General features: G+C 46.1%; 1 protein-coding gene across 6 annotated transcripts in view; it reads left to right on the forward strand.

Annotated features, from left to right (window-relative positions):
• Positions 1–17,128, forward strand: part of PLEKHG4 (pleckstrin homology and RhoGEF domain containing G4) — an 86,550-nt gene that overhangs the window by 40,511 nt on the left and 28,911 nt on the right. For all 6 annotated transcript variants that reach the window (XR_004419025.2, XM_033069584.2, XM_033069586.2 and 3 more), the window contains exons 9-11: positions 1,330–1,428; positions 1,888–2,036; positions 15,860–15,998. Coding sequence is in view for 5 of the 6 variants with exons in the window: in XM_033069584.2 (XP_032925475.1) it covers positions 1,330–1,428; positions 1,888–2,036; positions 15,860–15,998 (387 nt within the window). In the remaining variant the exon portion in view is untranslated. The remainder of the gene's footprint in view (positions 1–1,329; positions 1,429–1,887; positions 2,037–15,859; positions 15,999–17,128) is intronic.

Consider the following 17,128-nt stretch of genomic DNA (forward strand, 5'->3'; position numbering starts at 1 on the left):
ACACTTGAAGCAGATTAAGATGTCACTGATAGCACCACTCTGGTGCTGGTGGCAGGCTTCAGAAGATAGGCTTGGCATGTGCCAAATGTTAACTTATTTTTTCCAATTTACTTCGGAACCCTTTTTTTTTAAAAAAAAACTTTCATCTAAAAGTACTTGTCTGAACCTGTGCTGGTGCAGTAGAGGTACAGAGGCCTAATCTTGGTGCCTAGGATTGACTTTGAGAAGTTGAAGTTTATTTGGCAGTGATGAAGCAGAGAAACTTTGCAAGAAGTTATGGATTAGTTTAATGGACAGAGTTGAGAATACCTTGGGAGCTGAGGTGCTCTGTGTGTGCAGAAGGATAATTCTTGAAGGAAGGACCATAATATCAGGCTACTTCTTGTCTTAGCATGTAAAACATTACCAAAGGGAGTTAGTATGGGAAAAATTCTGCATGGTATGCTTGTTTATACTGTGTGTGATAATGACCCGTGTGCTCAGCTTCTTTAGCTCTGGAGCTATGTGGTAAATAGCGTTTATTTCCTGTCTCAGTGATCTCACCTGCATCCTGCCTGCTAATCTCTCACTGCTGGCTGTGTTCCAGCACTCCAGGGGAGGAGGGAGTTCAGTTCAGTAAAGAATCAAACAGCTGCTTTTTTGTTTTGTTTTAAACATGGTTATTTTGGAATAACTGTTTCTTCCTTCTCTTAAGTGACTAGAGGGTGGTATCTGACAATATTCAGGCTTTATATCACTAACTTTTCCAAAAACTAGTGCCTCATGAACCCTTATGAAATGTTTGGAGTTTCTTTTGTTTGTTTTCCTCCCTGCTTCCCCCCACCCTGAAGAGCGGAAGGATTTCAAGTTTGTCCATAGGTTAAGGTGCTTAATTTTGGAAGCTTTCCAGTTTCCTAATTTTTAATTTATACTACTTTTTACATGAAGAGAAATGATTAAAAGTAGAAAAATTCCAAGTACTTGTTATATGTTTTGTTTCTCTGAAATTCATGCAGCATGATTCATCTTCATGGAAAATTACAAGAAATGCTAATAGAAGAATGTGAGACATAAGTGGATTGGGTTTTTTTTTCTGTAAAGTATGACCCATCCAATGAGTTTGCAGCTTTCTAAGGTCTACATAGGGGCCTTGGTCTAGTGTGATGCATCTGAGCCCTCTGATGGGACTCTCCTTGCTGATACAGTCTCACTGAATGATACATTGAACCCTTGGATTAATATGTTTGATCCTCTCTTGATTTTTGTGCTCCTAAGCTTCTGCAAGCTCAGAAGACCTTTTCCTGTTAGCTGTGAGATAATAACCTCTGCATTGGTCCTTTCTTCTTGTAGAAGCTGGAATACTTACTGCAACGATGCCGTGCTGTTTGTGCCTTCCTTCAGGGAGCTATTAATAAAGTGGAATCTGCAAAATTACCAGAAAAGGCTGAGGTAAGCATTCCCTCACCTCAGGTCATAGGTGGACCTCAAAGCTGTAGCTTTGAATTTGTACACATGTGTATATCCACAAACCCTTTGTGTGCATCTTGTCCCAAGACTTGGAGCCATTCAGTTCCAGGCTCTCAGAACAGTAGGAGCTAGGTGTGAGTGGGAAGTGAGGCTGGAAAGATTATTTCTTCAATGCCCAGCAAATGAATGGAACAATAATGATGGGAATTGGGTTGCAATTTTAGCCTGGGAAAGGTATAGGAGTATAGGGAGCACAGTTTATTACTTTAGACTTACCAGGCTGAAGAGAAACAGTGGTGGGAACCAACCTCCCCTTTTCCTAGAGTGGGCCCAGGTGAGATGTAGCTTGGGTGTGTTTTGGTTTAGGTGCTGTTTTTTGCCTGTTCCCTCATTGCCTGTAGGTTGCAGTAACTGTTCACCTCACTCTTGTGATCCTTCCAGGATGCAGCTGTGCTGCTGAGGAATTCAAGGCAGTTGATGAACAGTGTACTTGGAGATGCAAGTTTGGTCAAGGTACAGCAGGAGGGTGGAGCGATCCTGGCCAGACTGGGGAAGGAGGAGTCTTGTGTCACCCTTACCCAGGACTACAGGTGAGCCCCCAGAGTGGGAGGAGGTGGAGATGAGCAAAAAACAGGCACTGGGAGTCTCCCTGAGGTGCCCCATCATTAGTGCAGGCTGGAGAACAGCTTTGTGTAGCAAGGAATTGCATTGAAAACAGCTAAGCTGAAAAATGTACAGTAATTTCACGACTATAAGGCGCACCCTTTTGACTAAAATCTCCCCCCAAAACCGGAAGTGCGCCTTATAGTCCGGTGCGCCTTATCTGATCTGCAAAGTTGCGACATTTGCCACCCCGGAAGTGAGAGCCCGTCAGCATCGGGGCCTCCCCCGTGCGGGGCGGGTCCGCCGGCTTCGGGGCCGCCCTCGCGCGGGGCGGACCCGCCGGCATCGGGGCCTCCCCGCCGGCATCGGGGCCGCCCCCGCGCGGGGCGGACCCGCCGGCATCGGGGCCTCCCCGCCGGCATCGGGGCTGCCCCCGCGCGGGGCGGACCCGCCGGCTTCAGGGCCGCCCCCGCGCGGGGCAGACCCGCCGGCATTGGGGCCTCCTCGCCGGCATCGGGGCCGCCCCCGCGCGGGGCCGGCCCACCGACATTGGGACGGCTCCCTTGCGGGGGGTGTGAAAGCCGCAGGAATCGGATCGGCCGCCGCGCGGGGGGGGGGGCGAAAGCCCCCGGAATCATGGCGGCCGCCGCGCGGGGGGGGCGAAAGCCCCCGGAATCACCGCGGCCGCCGCGCGGGGAGGGCGAAAGCCCCCGGAATCACGGCGGCCACCGCGCGGGGGGGGCGAAAGCCCCCGGAATCACCGCGGCCGCCGCGCGGGGAGGGTGAAAGCCCCCGGAATCGGAGCGGCTGCCGCGCGGGGAGGGGGCAAGCAGCTGGAATCGGGGCAGCGGCGGCACGGGGCAAGCCTGCCGGCATTGGGTCACCCGGAGCGCCAGGGAACTCCCAGAACAGCGGGGCCCTGGGGATGCTGCACGGAGCGGTAGTGGGCATAGCCTGGCCCTGCCGGGTACAGGCAGGCCCGGGAGCCAATGGCTGCCGGATTGAGGCGGGGCCTCGGCCAGCAAGCGCGCGGGAGGAGCTGGGGGCGGAGCCTCGCTGCAAAAAAAAACCCGGTGCGCCTTATAGACCGGTGCGCCTTATCTGATCTACAAAGTTGCAAAATGTGCCGGCTCCCGGGGGGTGCGCCTTATAGTCCGGTGCGCCTTATGGTCGTGAAATTACTGTAATGAATTTTACTCTCATCTTGATTGCTTCTTCCCCAGCCAAAAAGCTAGTCTAGGTGGATTCACTTATATGATTCAACTTCCTTTTCCAAGCCAAATCAGGCTTATCTTCTATGGTGGAGAGAGAGCTGGATATTTTGGGTACCTGTAAAACACAAGCCCTAATTGATACCAGTGATGAATGTTTAGGTGCAGGGCATTATCTCTGTGATTTCCTAAGGCACTCCTTGTGCAAGGGGATTTCCAAGGACCTTAGCTGGGAGGAATGCTTGCTGGCTGCAGCAGGCTCTGATCTCTTCACACATTGGTACAGTTTGCACAAACAAATACTCAGTGCCCGTTTGGGGGTTGGTATGAGAAGCGGGACTGAGAGAGCCCAGCTGTTTGACATCCCTAGGGCGTTGCACAACTTGTGTTTGTGCTGTTAAACACCTGAAGCCTATCAGCATGAGAAGGCCTCTGTGCTATGTGCTGTGCAAACAAGGTAGAAAGGCAGCCTTTGCACCCAGGAGCTTCCAGCCCAGTGAGATGAGAGCTGGCATGTGGGTGCAGATGAGGGCTCAGGGGGTGGCATGGTGGTGTGGAACAGCTCTGTGCATCCACAGCCTTGCTCTGGTTCAGCTCTGTGTTGCCATCACAAGGGTGGGAGGTTTGAAGGGAGGGAGTGAAGAGAAGATAACAAAGTAGTTATGGAGTATCTCAACCAAACACTGTGAAAAGAACATTGCTCTTTTAAAATTCAGCAAGTGGATGACAGTGCAAGTTGCTGCCTGTCACTGGAAGAAGAGGACTGACACTTTGGTGCAGAGAGAGGAGCATGAGGGCAGGCTGGGAACTGTTTCTGTTCCCTGCTTGCTGTGACTCCTGTCAGGAGCTCTGGCAGACTGTGCAGACACAGTTCTCTTGCTGAACTGGTGAAGTAATCTTGATGCAATTTTGGATTGAATTACTACAGTATAATCTTTTCATTCTCACATGACATGAGAAGCACAATAATGCGGGTTTTTGTGCTTTGTTTTGTTTAGATTTTTTATTATTTTTTATTTTATTTTAAGCAACACAGTGACTTTAGAGTCCTAGGAGAGTGGGTAGAATGTGCATGAGTTTTGTGTTTTGTTTTGGTTTTAACTAAGCCTGTGTTTTTGTGGAGGGAAATAATCAACTTTGAAACCTGATCTGACAGAGCCCTTAAGGATAATTTACTGCTTTGATTACTTTAGCAAGGGCAGGGATGGGGAATATACACAGAATTCTTTGATTGTACAGTGTTTGAGTGCATGCTGAAGCTGTGTAGCGTGTTCTCTGCTTAATTCAGGTTGTATTCATTGCCTGCCAGTCTGAAAGGAGATTGGATGCCATGGATCAAATATATGTGGCTCTTTCCAGCTTAAGGAGCATAAATGAAAATAGCAGGAGAAAGTTATTTGTTTCTGGGCTGTGGAATAGTTGCAGAAACTGAAATCCATACAGTATTTTAATTTTCATCTGATTTGGGGCAGAGGGCTCTAGAAGTCCACTCTTCTTTCTTACAGGATCCCTTCAAATGAGGAAGAAAGCTCTTTGCACTTACTCCTTCTTTCGTATCTGATGTGCAGATATTAAAGGTTCTAAGCTCTGCCAATACTGTAAAGGTTATGATTTTCAAAGGCTTCTTTAATAGATATGATCAAAGCAGGGTAGAGACAAAATACTGGAATTGGCCAACTAAGCTAACATGGAGTGGCTATTGATGTATGTAGGCCCAATATTTAATTTTTAACTAGTGATGTGTGAAAAGGGAACAGGACTGCCTTTGTGTGTGCACTCAGCAGGGCTTGTGGTACTGCTGCTCTAAACTTTGAATTGTAAAATCTTGATCAATGCTTAACAGCCTAGTTCCACACCCATTCTCCCAATACTTGAAATAAATTATTTACAAAAGGAAGTCAAATGGCTCTGCTCTTCTAAGCCACCTTTTGGCTCTTTTGTCTATCACGTGTCCCATTGTTGGGACATTGTCCCATGTTTTTTATTGTCTCGTGTGCTGCAAAAGTCTGATAAAACAGTCATGACTGCCAGGACTTCTTAGTAATAAGTTGAGGCCAGTTGTGAACAGGTGACAGTCTGAATGTGCAGAAATGACATATAAATAGAGAAGACAATTTAAAGAGCAGTTTTCCGGACTTTTGGCTCCACTTAATTAAAATATGCCAACTACAAGTGGAGAAGTAAAGGGAAAATTGTGATTTTTTTTTTTTTTTTAAGAATAAAGATAACAAGCCTATCTGCACTTTCACCTTGGGATTAACCAAGCAAGGGATTGACTTGCTTTTTTTTTCAGGGAATATATTTTTCTAGCTGTCACAGATGTCTTTCTTGCTATTTTGTGGTTTCATGTGTAAAAAGAACACCAGGAGCTGGTAAGAATTGAGATGGATGAGCTCTTCTGAAAATGCCTGACCACAGGTTGGAGATAATAAGTTAAAACAGGCATGTATTCAGTGCAGTCAGATGTTATCTGCCAAATACCTTTCAAGAGCACACGGCAAACAAGAATTGCTTTAGTCTTTCTTTAGTAATGAAACTCTTCTTGTGGGATTGGTTGTGGAACCTTCTCTGCTCACTCTGCCCTCCTGGAGAGCAGAGGTGTCCTTTGGAGTGTTTTGTGGCACAGAGCAGTGGGATCTCATTGTGCTGAGGTCTGACTTGGGATTTGTGAGTTTGCTAAGCCAGTGCCACAGGTTCTTTCCTGCGGAAGTTGAATTCATTCCATCAAAGATGTGGGCATGCAGGAGGGATGTGTTCCATCTGTTTGGTTCTCTGACAGATGATTTAAGAGCTTCCAGGAGTCTCTCATGGGTGGTCTCATCCTAAGATACTGTAGCACTGCAGCAGTGGCTTCGACCAGCAACTGCTCACATTGTGAGCTGACCAGGAGTCTTCAAACTCCTTTCTCCACCAAGTACCACTGTAAAAGATAGCCTTGCCCATCCAGCTGCTTATCCACAAAAGGAAAGACAGACTTCTCCAAGCAGTCTGTCTGTAACTCTGCCTTTTCCCTGCTTAGGAAGGAGGAGCTCAGTCACCAGAATACACATCCTGCAGGCAGCTCATTGCCTTGGTTTAGAGGGTATGGTGTGCTCAGCTGGTCCCTCTGAGATCTCCCACCTCCAGCAAGACCAGGCTGAATTTGGCCTGGACATGGTGTGGGTGTGGCACTGGTGAGCCAGTATCTTTGTGATGCCTCTTTAAGAGCTGTAATGATAGGGCTGGCCACCCAGAGGTGCAGGGGGACTGCTGGAGGTGGCATTGCCACTTGCTCACTCTTGGTGGATTGAAAGCCAGCACATTTGCCTTCACACCATCCACTGTGCTGAAGGCTCAGTGCTTCTCCAGGTCTGTTAGCTGAACCTGTCAAGGTTTTGTTGTCCCAGTCTTTCTGAGGATTGAACTGCAGAGCTGTTAGCATAGCTGAAGTTCCTCTTGGTAAGTGTGGCCAAATGGCACAGAGAACTCCATCACTTCAATGCTGTTAATACTTCTTTTTGCACTTTCAAACAGGATTTTTTTTTAATAACCAGAGTCTTTTTAGTAAGGTACATAGAGTTGGTTAGCAGGTGTAGCTTTGGCTTCTGGCTGTCTGGGTCAACTAACCTGTAGCTTGCAGGCAACTCATTGAGCCACCTGTGAAAGGTGAACTAATGTATTGCTGCTTCTGTAGTGGATGTCAAAAACTTGCAGTTTATGATGGAAATGCCAGAAAAGCTGCCAGAAGCCAGGCAACAGCAGTGGGAGCTCTTGCTGAAGTGAGGCTGTGATGTGTGGATGGGCAGGAAGATCAGGATCCTTTTAACCTGGTCTTTAGCCAGGAGTTTTTCCCTGTTCTCATTATTGCTACTCTTCCAGCATAGCCAAGAATTGGAAATGTGTGCCTTGACAAGTGCCCAGTGGATGCCTTTTGTCCTCAGATGTATTCTGAGTCACAAGTAGAGTCAAGAAGTTATAACCATTTTATATCAATATATAGAGATGGTGTATACTAGTTTAACCAGAATGCACCTGCCTGGCTCTACCACGACCCCATGTTCTCACTGTGGCATGGGAGTGGGATTGTGTCCTGCTCTGCCTGGTGATGGGCAAGATAGTGCCAAGGCTTGAGGTGATAGCTGAAAGGAGAAAAACCTCAGATAGTGAAGGAATGATCACGTTGAGTGCTTGGCTCTGTGCAACGTGGAACCAGAAAAAGTTTAATCTCTTCCCCCAAGCTCCTCATCTGAGAAGAATCTGTGCTTGCAAGCTGTGAATAAGCAGCTTATAAATAGATAGAGGAGTGAATTCTCCTTTGTTTGCAGAAGGCAGTATAGTTACTCTCTGTATTTTGAGGGTGGAGTGGCTGGAGCCAAGAGCTGGTTTTGTGAGCGGGCTATTTTTAGTGTGGCTTGGTGATCTAGTTGGAAGCCCTGGGTGGGGACCTGAGCTGAGCAGAGGTAATGGACAGTACAGAGCAGACTTCCTGAGCAGTGGCTGCTGGACCTGACTCAAGTGCTGTGACAAAGAGAGTGATCTTATAGCTAAAAGTGTCCATACTTCATGTTCTGGCTTCCACACACACACCACTGAGGTATTCTTGGGTCTACTTGAAACTGTGGCCAGTTAACAATGCAGTGGGGTGTGAGCTGTGTGGTGGTGTGGTCTGCAGACCTCATGTTTGTGGATCTTCAGCAAGGCTCTTGCTGCTAGCAACTCCTGGGATGTTACAAGGCCTGCATGTGCCATTCTGCAAGGTGATGTGTGAGCTCCCTGTGGAAGTAAACCTGGATAATGTACAGGGTCTCTGCCCCCTGCCAAGGGACTGCACAGCACTGTCTGGAGCTTGGGTAGAGTCAGAGAGACCAAGCTGTCCATCCAAAATGTGGAACAGATTGGGAGCAAGGTTAGAGGGGAGATAGGTATCTGGTGTGTAAGTCCCAGTTTGGGCAGACTGAGATGGCTGCACTTCTTGGTTTGTAAGGTGCAGTGTGTGCACTGTCAGACTGACAGCTGCTGCCAAAGGCTGGTGGTCACAGCCAGGCAATGTACACTGGGAGATCCTTCCTGGAGGCATTACTGTCTTCTGCCACCCCCTTCCTGCTGTAGAGATGAGTGGCTGCTGTGGCTCTGTGTGTTTGTACATGTGTCAGAAGATGCTAATGCCTGTGTCCCTCTCACTGATGGCAGTTGAACTTGTGCCTGCTCTCTTTTTGCCTCTCTGGGAGCCTTGGGAGCCTCTCATGTTACCGCTTCCCTCAGTGCCCCCTTCTAACGTGATCTGTGAGAGGCACCTTTCATTGCAGGGTCCTTTCCACGCTCCTCCTGTGGACCTGATCATAAAACCTGTGTCTTGGGACAAGATGTATTCCCAGTATACCTTTGAAGCCAGATGAAAAAGTGTGCTTTAATTCTGGCCTCAAAGGTGCCACGAGACGCCTCTGCGCTGTTGCTGGTGAGACAGACGGGGCTGAGGAGCACCGAGCCTTTGGCCCAGGATGGGTGGCAGTGCTCTTCTCTGGCCTTATTTGTTTGTGTCAGGTGGAGGGAGGAGCACAGGGCGACATTTCTACCCAAACACACTCTGTGCTACTTGGTATTCATTTTGGTTACAGTCTAACCTGTTCCCTCTGTTTGCGTGGTGGTTTTCGCCCGGTAAAAAGCCCTTACGCTCGCATTAAACAAATCTCCTTGCTCCACACATAAAGGAGAGTGGAGCTGGGGCTGTTGTCATTCTGAGTGCATGAAGTGCTGTGAAACGTCAGTTGTGGCATTTGCAGAGAGCTAAAAGGTTGCAGAGTTCTGTCTAGGTAAGTTTTCATTGTCCTCTTGGGCTTTTTATGAGATGGTTTCCCTCAGCTCCCTTTCTGTTTTTTATTTTCTGCAGTCTTATGTCCTAAATCTTCTTGGATTTGGTGAGAATTTACCCAGAAGACTCCAGTTTTTGCTTGTTTTTGTTTGCAATGCTTGTCATGCCAACAGGGCATTAGGTAATTAATGACACACTGTGTTTTATCTGTTTAAAAATATTATGGAAAAAATTGCAGAAAGTTTCCAGTATAGGATGTTAGCTGAACTGCCTGACATTCCTGCCTTAGCCCAGGCCATCCCACAAGCACCATTTTTTTATCTAACTGTGTTGGGATTGATACTTCTGTTTCTGGACTGGTTAATAGCACAGTTCCTGCTATTATATGGATTATAGCCCTGGAAGTGGGCAAAAGGACATATCAGTGAAAGAGAGATGTGGCTTTAAATGGCAGTGTGTATGTATTTGAGCAGGGCACCTTGGAAGCCCAGTGGTCCCAGCTTCAGGAACACAGCTCTTAAACTGATGCATTTAACCAGGATATGAAGTATAAACATAAGCAGGTAATACCTGTACATTAGACAAGGTTTGGAGGTAGAAATTGTTTACAGCTGGTAGAAAACCACATCTTGAGGCTCAGTGTTCCCAAAATGGTGTTTCCAAATCCTATCCAAGGCTCCACTGCAAAGGGAACTTTCCCCATAAGCAGTCTACTTGTTGATTTGAGATTTCTTATAATGTTTTTTTTTCCAGTCAGTTTTATGGGTCTTACTGGGATTTAAAATCAACCAGAGTCTGAACAGAGTTTTATTGTAACTGAATGCATGCCAGACAGGAGAAAGAAACAAAGGTCACATCTTGGGACTGTGCTTGGACACTTGTTTAACTGTGTGCATTAATCCCTTGGCTTTTAAAGGGATTTCTGAGTGTATTTCTGCTACAAACACATTTAAATGAGCTGTGCTCCAGATGAGAATTCTCTTGGCAGTTATGGTCTCCAGTGCATTATATTAATTGGATGGTTTGCTCCCAGGTCAGGTAACCTGGTGAGGAGGGATTCAGCCAGGTCTGTGGTCTCAGCTAGATCCACTGGTTTCATCTCAATGGGAACAGGCATCCCACAGGCAACCACAGATTTGGTGTTTGACCTCTGTGCCTTTGTAAGGACACTTCAGGGTTCTAAAAAATGTACCCAGTTCCTCAGCTACTTTTATCAGGGAATTGAAACCACCATGGCTGTTTGTGTGCTGCAGAGAATAATTAGTTTATATAGTTGTGTCTGCTTTAGCCTCACCATGGCTAGTTTGAATTTTCGCCTCAGCTGCATGTGAAGCTCTCAGCTCAAAAGCAGGACTCTGCATTTGAGGTTGACCTCCTTTTGTGGGATCATTATAAATATGGCACTTATATAGGTTGCTGCTAAAATGCAGTAATGACCAAGAATGACATTTCTCATCCTGCAAAATGTCCCTCAGGCACACAGGACTGTCCCTGCAGACCTGGAAGGTTTTTTTCCAGAAGCATTGCTCAGGATGTTTTAAGTGGTTTGTAGCCAGGGTATCAGCACACATGATCTGGGTGATGTCCTTGGACTAATCTATCCTTTAAACCTCCTAGTTTCTAGATCCTATTCATTTTCTGCTAAAACCTGTAGGGACATCCACAAGGGAAGTTCAGCACCAAGAGTGGAAGACAGATGAGGGTAATGTTGTAACATCTGACTGTGTTTCTTCTAAATTACAGAACAAATCAGATTAAGGATATCTCATTTTCCCAGGACAAGTTAGCTGCCCTATACTTACCCAAACCCCATCAAATACACTACCAAAATGTAGTATTCTTTCCATCCATGCATTTTTGCCATTTTAAAATAGACCAAGGCTGGTCAGAGGATAAACTCCAGATTCTAGCCCCTTTGTTAGATGTGCTGTTCTTGCTCTTTGTCAAAGCAGTTCTTGAAGGGGCAGACAGGAAGGTTCTGAATGGGCAGAGCAGTAATGGTTCTGCTGCACCCTTCCCTGTGCTCTCCTGGCATGGCTCAGGCAGCACCTGCTTTTGTGACTCTGCTGGATGCTTCTTCTGTGCCCATCTATTTTTTGAAAACAAAACAGGTATTTTACTTTGAAAACTAAAGTGTAACTCTCCAAGGCTGACTTTTTTTGAAGAATGGATTCAGACAGAAATGGTCTTTCTAAATTATAGGTTTAAAATTACCCTGCCATTATACAACTGCTTGGCAGTTCTCCAGAAAACTGAAGATGTTTGGAACCTTTTCCACTGAAATAATAATTGCCCAATGAAAACAGGATTTGGGGAAACATAAACTGACATCAAGCTACTCCTTTTTGCTATAAATTATATTGACTCTGCACTATTGCAAAATTGCTTTTGATGATTTGACCATGGAAGAATTTAGTGAAAGACTCTTATTACCACACTCCCATGTGTAGGGAAATTGCAAGGCATCCACACAAATCTGAGCTAAGATGAGACTTTCCACTGACTTCAAACAATTCTGCCTTTTATGCTCAGAGTTGCACAGGCCACTATTAAAATACCTTTAAAGTCCTTAACAGCCAGGTGTTTCCTTTGTGTGCCAAAATGGAAGTAACCTTTTTCTTCAACCAAATTTTCAATATTTGGTTTGTTTATTCCAAGGTGCTGGGAAGGTACTGAAGGACAGGAATTAAAAACTTCTGAGTCTGAAGCTGGAAAAGAAATAGATATTTGTGTGAAGTAACATTTTCCCTGTAAAAGTCCCTGTTTCAGGATATTGTGAAGTTTACTAGTGTACTGGAAATCATTTAGGAAGTTTTTAAGATCTAGATCAGCAAATGGGTGTGTGTGTAAATAGATAAACAGATGTACAGAGGTTTGGGAGAACAGACTTAATACCCAGTGGATCCTCTCTGTGAGCACTGAAGTGCCCAAGTGAATCAAAAAAACCAAACTTTCCCATGGACTGTGAGCAATTTCTTTGTTTGCCTCGGTTTGCCTACCTACTTTATGCTACAACATGGAAAGGCTTATATTTTCCTCTGTGTAAGAGAGTAAAAGATGGATGTTAGTCAGAGAGCCTGTCCAGCTGGTAAAAGTGAACTGTCAGGGGCTGACAACATCTGAATGGAGTTACCTTGGAGATGCAACAGAAGACCAACAACTAGACCTTGAGGTTTTAATGAATGCCTGCCAAGCGAGGCAGAACGTGTGAAAACAGCGTGGCTGGTCCTTGAAACAAAGAGCTGGGCTGCTGGAGCAACTCACAGAGGAGCAGGAATGGTGTGAGGCCACACCTGAAGTTGTTTGGGGACTCTGAGCCCGGAGGAGCTGTTCAGAAACATTTTTTCTGTGCGTGTTGTTTGCAGTTGCTCAGGAAACTATTGGAAGGACCATGAGAAGGGGCAGCCTTAGAGTGTTGAATTGTGGCTGGTAAGGGCATCAATAGCCTGCTACAAGCATTCACAGAGGAAAAAAAATAAATGATAAGAGTAAGGGATTTTGGCTTATATAACCCCAAACAACCCAACTTACTGATAAGAGTTAATTCCCATCCTTCTTCTGAACTGAATCCTCTGTCTAGTCCCTGCTTATAGCATAAATTCCTAAATGCATCCTAGACTGACTTCAGGGAAGTTTGAGATCCTTGTGAATCAGTAAAGCAAAGTTTTTCTGTGTGTCTTCAGTGACAGGATGTCACTTTTAGTACCAATGAATCAGCTGGGAGGGAAGATGGCTGATGTTCGTGGATGTGTAGATTCTGTATATCTGTAACTGCCACATTATTTACCAAGATATGTATTGTATGATTACATCCAGTGGGGCAAAGGGCTCACTTCTAAACTGGAGCTCCCTTCCACCCTTCTGCAAATGGACATAAAGGCTTGGTTGGATTGACATCTTCAGAGGCAGGATAACTCCTTCTGTGGAAGGAATATGTGGGGCCAGAAGTGTTGTTTGGGGTGGATTTTTCTTAATCCTTTAGTTGGGCATCAAGAAGTTCACTCAAACCCCTTCTCCTGAAATGTGTTCCTTGGACTTTGGTTGTTGGGCCAGCAGGAGTACTCTGTTGCTGCAGTTTTGAACCTGACTTTCCCTTGATGGGTTTCCTGGTCATAAGGCCAGCACTGGTCTCAAGTGGGCTCCAAGAGACTGGTGTTTTTCACAGTGGCACAGTGAGTTAGCCTCTTTACACAGTGACCTTGTGGTATGCCTATTTCTGGTTAAAAAAAGAACTTGAAATGTGGGTTTTGGTTTTTTTTTTTTATAATCACTTCCTATCCCTCTACCTTGAGGGTAATTCCCACCCCCACCCCCGCCATAGTTGCAGTTGCAGTGCTGTCTGCAGGAAAGCCTGTGTTTTGTGAAATTGTGCACTTTGGGAAATGTGCTGTCTGCTGTGCTACAATCTGTAATATTTGTTGGGCCTTGCAGCACAGGTTGCTACTGACTCCTGTAAAGGAAAACTACTCAAACATACAACAACAGGGGGTCTTGTTTCCTCTCTCAGGTATGGAAAGGGACAGAGTGGGACTCCCTGGCTTCCATCCCCATGTCAGATCATACGCTGTTCTAGGTCAGGCAGTTCTAGTGCTGGAATCCTTTTCTCATGTCCCTGTGCCATCAGGTTGCCCACGTTAAGTGCAGAAGCCATGGATGCTCGCTTTGTCACTGGCTTGGGTGGACGTAAGGACTCCTATTACAGAAAGGTCTAGCAGGTCAGTCTGGCTTGCTGATGAGATGAGTGCCCTCAAAGAAGTAGCATCAACACCAAAGTGATTTCCATGGAAGCTCAGGGAAAGGTTTGAAAAATGTTTTGCCTCATGAGGGGGTAATTGAAAATGTTTGCATGTAACAGCATGGAATGCCTAAAGTTATAGGTGCTTGATTGTGCCAGTGGGAGGAAGAGTGTTTGCTGTATCCATGTGTTTTCCTGAGTGGATGAGAGCATTCTTGCCAGCAGGGATTTCAGCCCTGAGGGAGTAAGGCTGAAGGGTGTCTGCCTGTCTGGCCATCGGTATGCTGGAGACTCAGTCAGAAAATAGGACTTGACAGATACGCTCTGCTGCACAAAACCGAGCACATTAATGGTGTTGCCAAATTTAACTTGCAACCATCGTCCAAACTGTTTCTCATTAGCTGTCCCAGCTGTGTCACTGCTGCTGACGGGAACTGGCCTCCACAACCTGCTCTGGAAACACTTTCCAGAGCTCAGCTTGGACAATGATTATGACTCTGCTGCTGTGAGTTTCCTGGGTTGGAGCTGGGTCTGTCTGTAGGAAAGGATTACAAAACAGAAGGCTCATATCATCACGGTTTGTTTATGGTGGTTTTGGGAAACTCCAGAGCAGCACTACAGCTTGGATCTTTCCATTGAAGCCTGCAGATTCTCTGTAGAGAACCTGTCTGCTCTGCTCTGCAGTAGCACTGATCTTAGTCCAGAAACTATTTGGGTATTTTTGGCTGCACTTTGGAGAAATTCATTCAGTCTAATGGCATTTCAAAGAGGAAAAACAAAAGTATCTAAGAGCCTGAGGTTTGAGAAGTTGGCTGTTGCACACTGGATGGAATTCTGAATGGAAAAATAACATGTATTTCTGCTATGCAGAGCTAGTTGTCCAGACCTATGGCGCTACCTCGTGTCAATTAAAACTACAGGATGGCTGCTGCTAAACACTCACATTCAGTTGCGTGTTACAGGTTCAAGGTAGCCTATAAACCCAGACAGAAATAAACATGTATGCTGAACTGTTTTTAATTATATTCCATTAACAATATTAGCTACCTATTTTGCAAGTGCTTTAGATAATTTTAATAATATGATAAAAAAGCCACACTCTAATAAATCAGAAGGCTGTGAGACAGTGAAATGAAAATTGATTTGGGGTGAGTACAAGAGGTCACCAGGCAGCTGAACATGCCACTGTAGAACACAGCTGAAGGAGGCTGTAGTGTTTCCTTGTAGCTGTCTCTTGAGCCCGTAATTGTAGGAGGGGAAATCTAGAAGTAAAAGAAATAAAAGAAGAATAAGCTTGAATGCTCTGCTGTCTCCTGGATCCCATCTGTAATTCACCAAGCCTGTGCTGGAGAGGTGTTACACACATCTAAAAGGAGCTTGCTAATACTCTTCATCTTACCGAGACCATGGTTGCAGCATCTGAGGGCACTGGGCTCCATCCTGAGCCCCTCTGTGCTTGCCTGTGTTCTGTGGGCAGGCTGGCAGGGAGCTGCTGGATTTGGTCAGCACAGCTGCCTGTGCAAGATTGGGAGCTCAGTCTATGAATCTCTTTAGCACAACACTGTAAAATCTGATTTCTCCTAGCACTGAGTTGTTGTACACTTTGCATTTTTGTTTGGAAATCCTGAGAGTAAGTGGGGCATCAGGCACTCAATATTGTTGTTGTCACTCAGGAGAGATTTGCTTATTAGTGGTGGTTTATTTGCTTAATTAAACTCAAATGATGGTTTTAGATGCTGAAATGACTTGACCTAGTGTTTTGTGAAAATCCATTGATGCAACAATCTATGTTTATGAAAAACTGAAAGTGTGAGAAATATGGTATATCATGCAAGGAGCCTGGCTGGGAGGAGATGTTCTTGTCCTTCCTGTCAGGTTATTTGGGGTCAGAGTGGTGAATCATGGTAATGTGCAAGGAGCAGCAATATCCTCTTCTGTTTTCCATATGGAGATGGCCAGTGTGGATCCCACAGGGAGGATGACTGGAGTGCTGTTGTTGGCCAGATTGTGTTTGCATGAAGTGCTGGGGGAAGGACCTGATGCAAAACCCTTGACCAGACCTGTGTCCCTTTGCAGAGATGCACTCGATGCTGCCAGCGTGCTTTATAATCAAGTTGATGAGGGCGTTCACCGACTGGTGATGCTGTCAAACAAGCGCATCCAGGAGCTGGAGCTGGTGATGGAATTTGAGAAAGTGGAAGAGTGTCTTAAGGAGGTAAGGCCTACCTGTCAGTTCCAGTGACTGCTGCCCTCTGACTGTGTGTTCCACAGCAGGTACTGGACCTGTTGATCTCTTGTGTGAAGGTGTACAGTGATGCCAGGTGAAAGTCCCCTGACTTCTCTCTAGGTGTGCATCAGTCAAACCCCATAAACATCAGTGAAGTGGCTCATAGATAAGCAATGCATTTGGAGGTTGGGTGCCTTTTTGGACCCTCTCAGCGAGACTGTTGATGAGGCATTCTTCATACTTCACCTTGAGAAGCAGCAGAGTGATGGCAACAAGCTGATAAGAAGTCTGTGTGTCTCCTCTGGGCTGTAGCTCCTGCAGGGTTTGCTGACATCCTCTTGCTGAATATCCCTGCCCCACACTGGCTGCCCATCCCTGTCATGTACTCTGTTGTTTAGATTCCTGTACTGTTCTCAGGTCCCTGATAGCTGATAAGTCTAGGCACACTCCTTCCCCTCTGGCTGCAGCACCAGGCACACTCAGTTTGCTTTTGGGAGCAGCCCTCTACATAGGCTCCAGGAAGGGAACAGCCTGTTTTCCTTAGCCCAAGAGCCATGCTCAGCCTCCCACCCCCTGCACTTCTGTGGGACCTTCAACTTCCCTTCATTTAGTGCTCGTTGAAACTCTTCGACAGCCATGGGATAACTGAAGCAAACAGGCACTGGCTTTCAGAAAGGCCTTTGAAACCTGTAGCCATGTTGATAGAGGACCTCAAAAAATCATGAAACAGCTTACATCTGAGCATCCTACAAGAGCTGATCAGTCTTTTCAGTGTTGCAGATCCCAGATGCTCCATATTGCAGATCCCTAAGCCTGAACTGAACCTCGAGATTATGGAATCACATGGTCTCCTGTGCTGTAACTCCTCAACAATGAGAACTTTTTGTGTCCTTGAAAATCACTATTAGGACCAGTTTCACCATTGTTCTTCTGGGATTCTGGGCTCCTCTTCTCTAGTGGGAACTGGATTTGCAAAGGAGGCTGTAGCCTACCCAGTGTTTTCACAGGCCAAGGTGCATCCAGGAGTTTTAATGACTTCCCATTTGGAGGTAGACACTTGGTCGCCATGCAGGATGTGTTCAGGACAAGAAGTGTGTTGCAAGAACCTGGTAGAGACT

The sequence above is a fragment of the Catharus ustulatus genome, chromosome 11, assembly GCF_009819885.2.
Source record: "Catharus ustulatus isolate bCatUst1 chromosome 11, bCatUst1.pri.v2, whole genome shotgun sequence".
Taxonomy (NCBI): domain Eukaryota; kingdom Metazoa; phylum Chordata; class Aves; order Passeriformes; family Turdidae; genus Catharus; species Catharus ustulatus.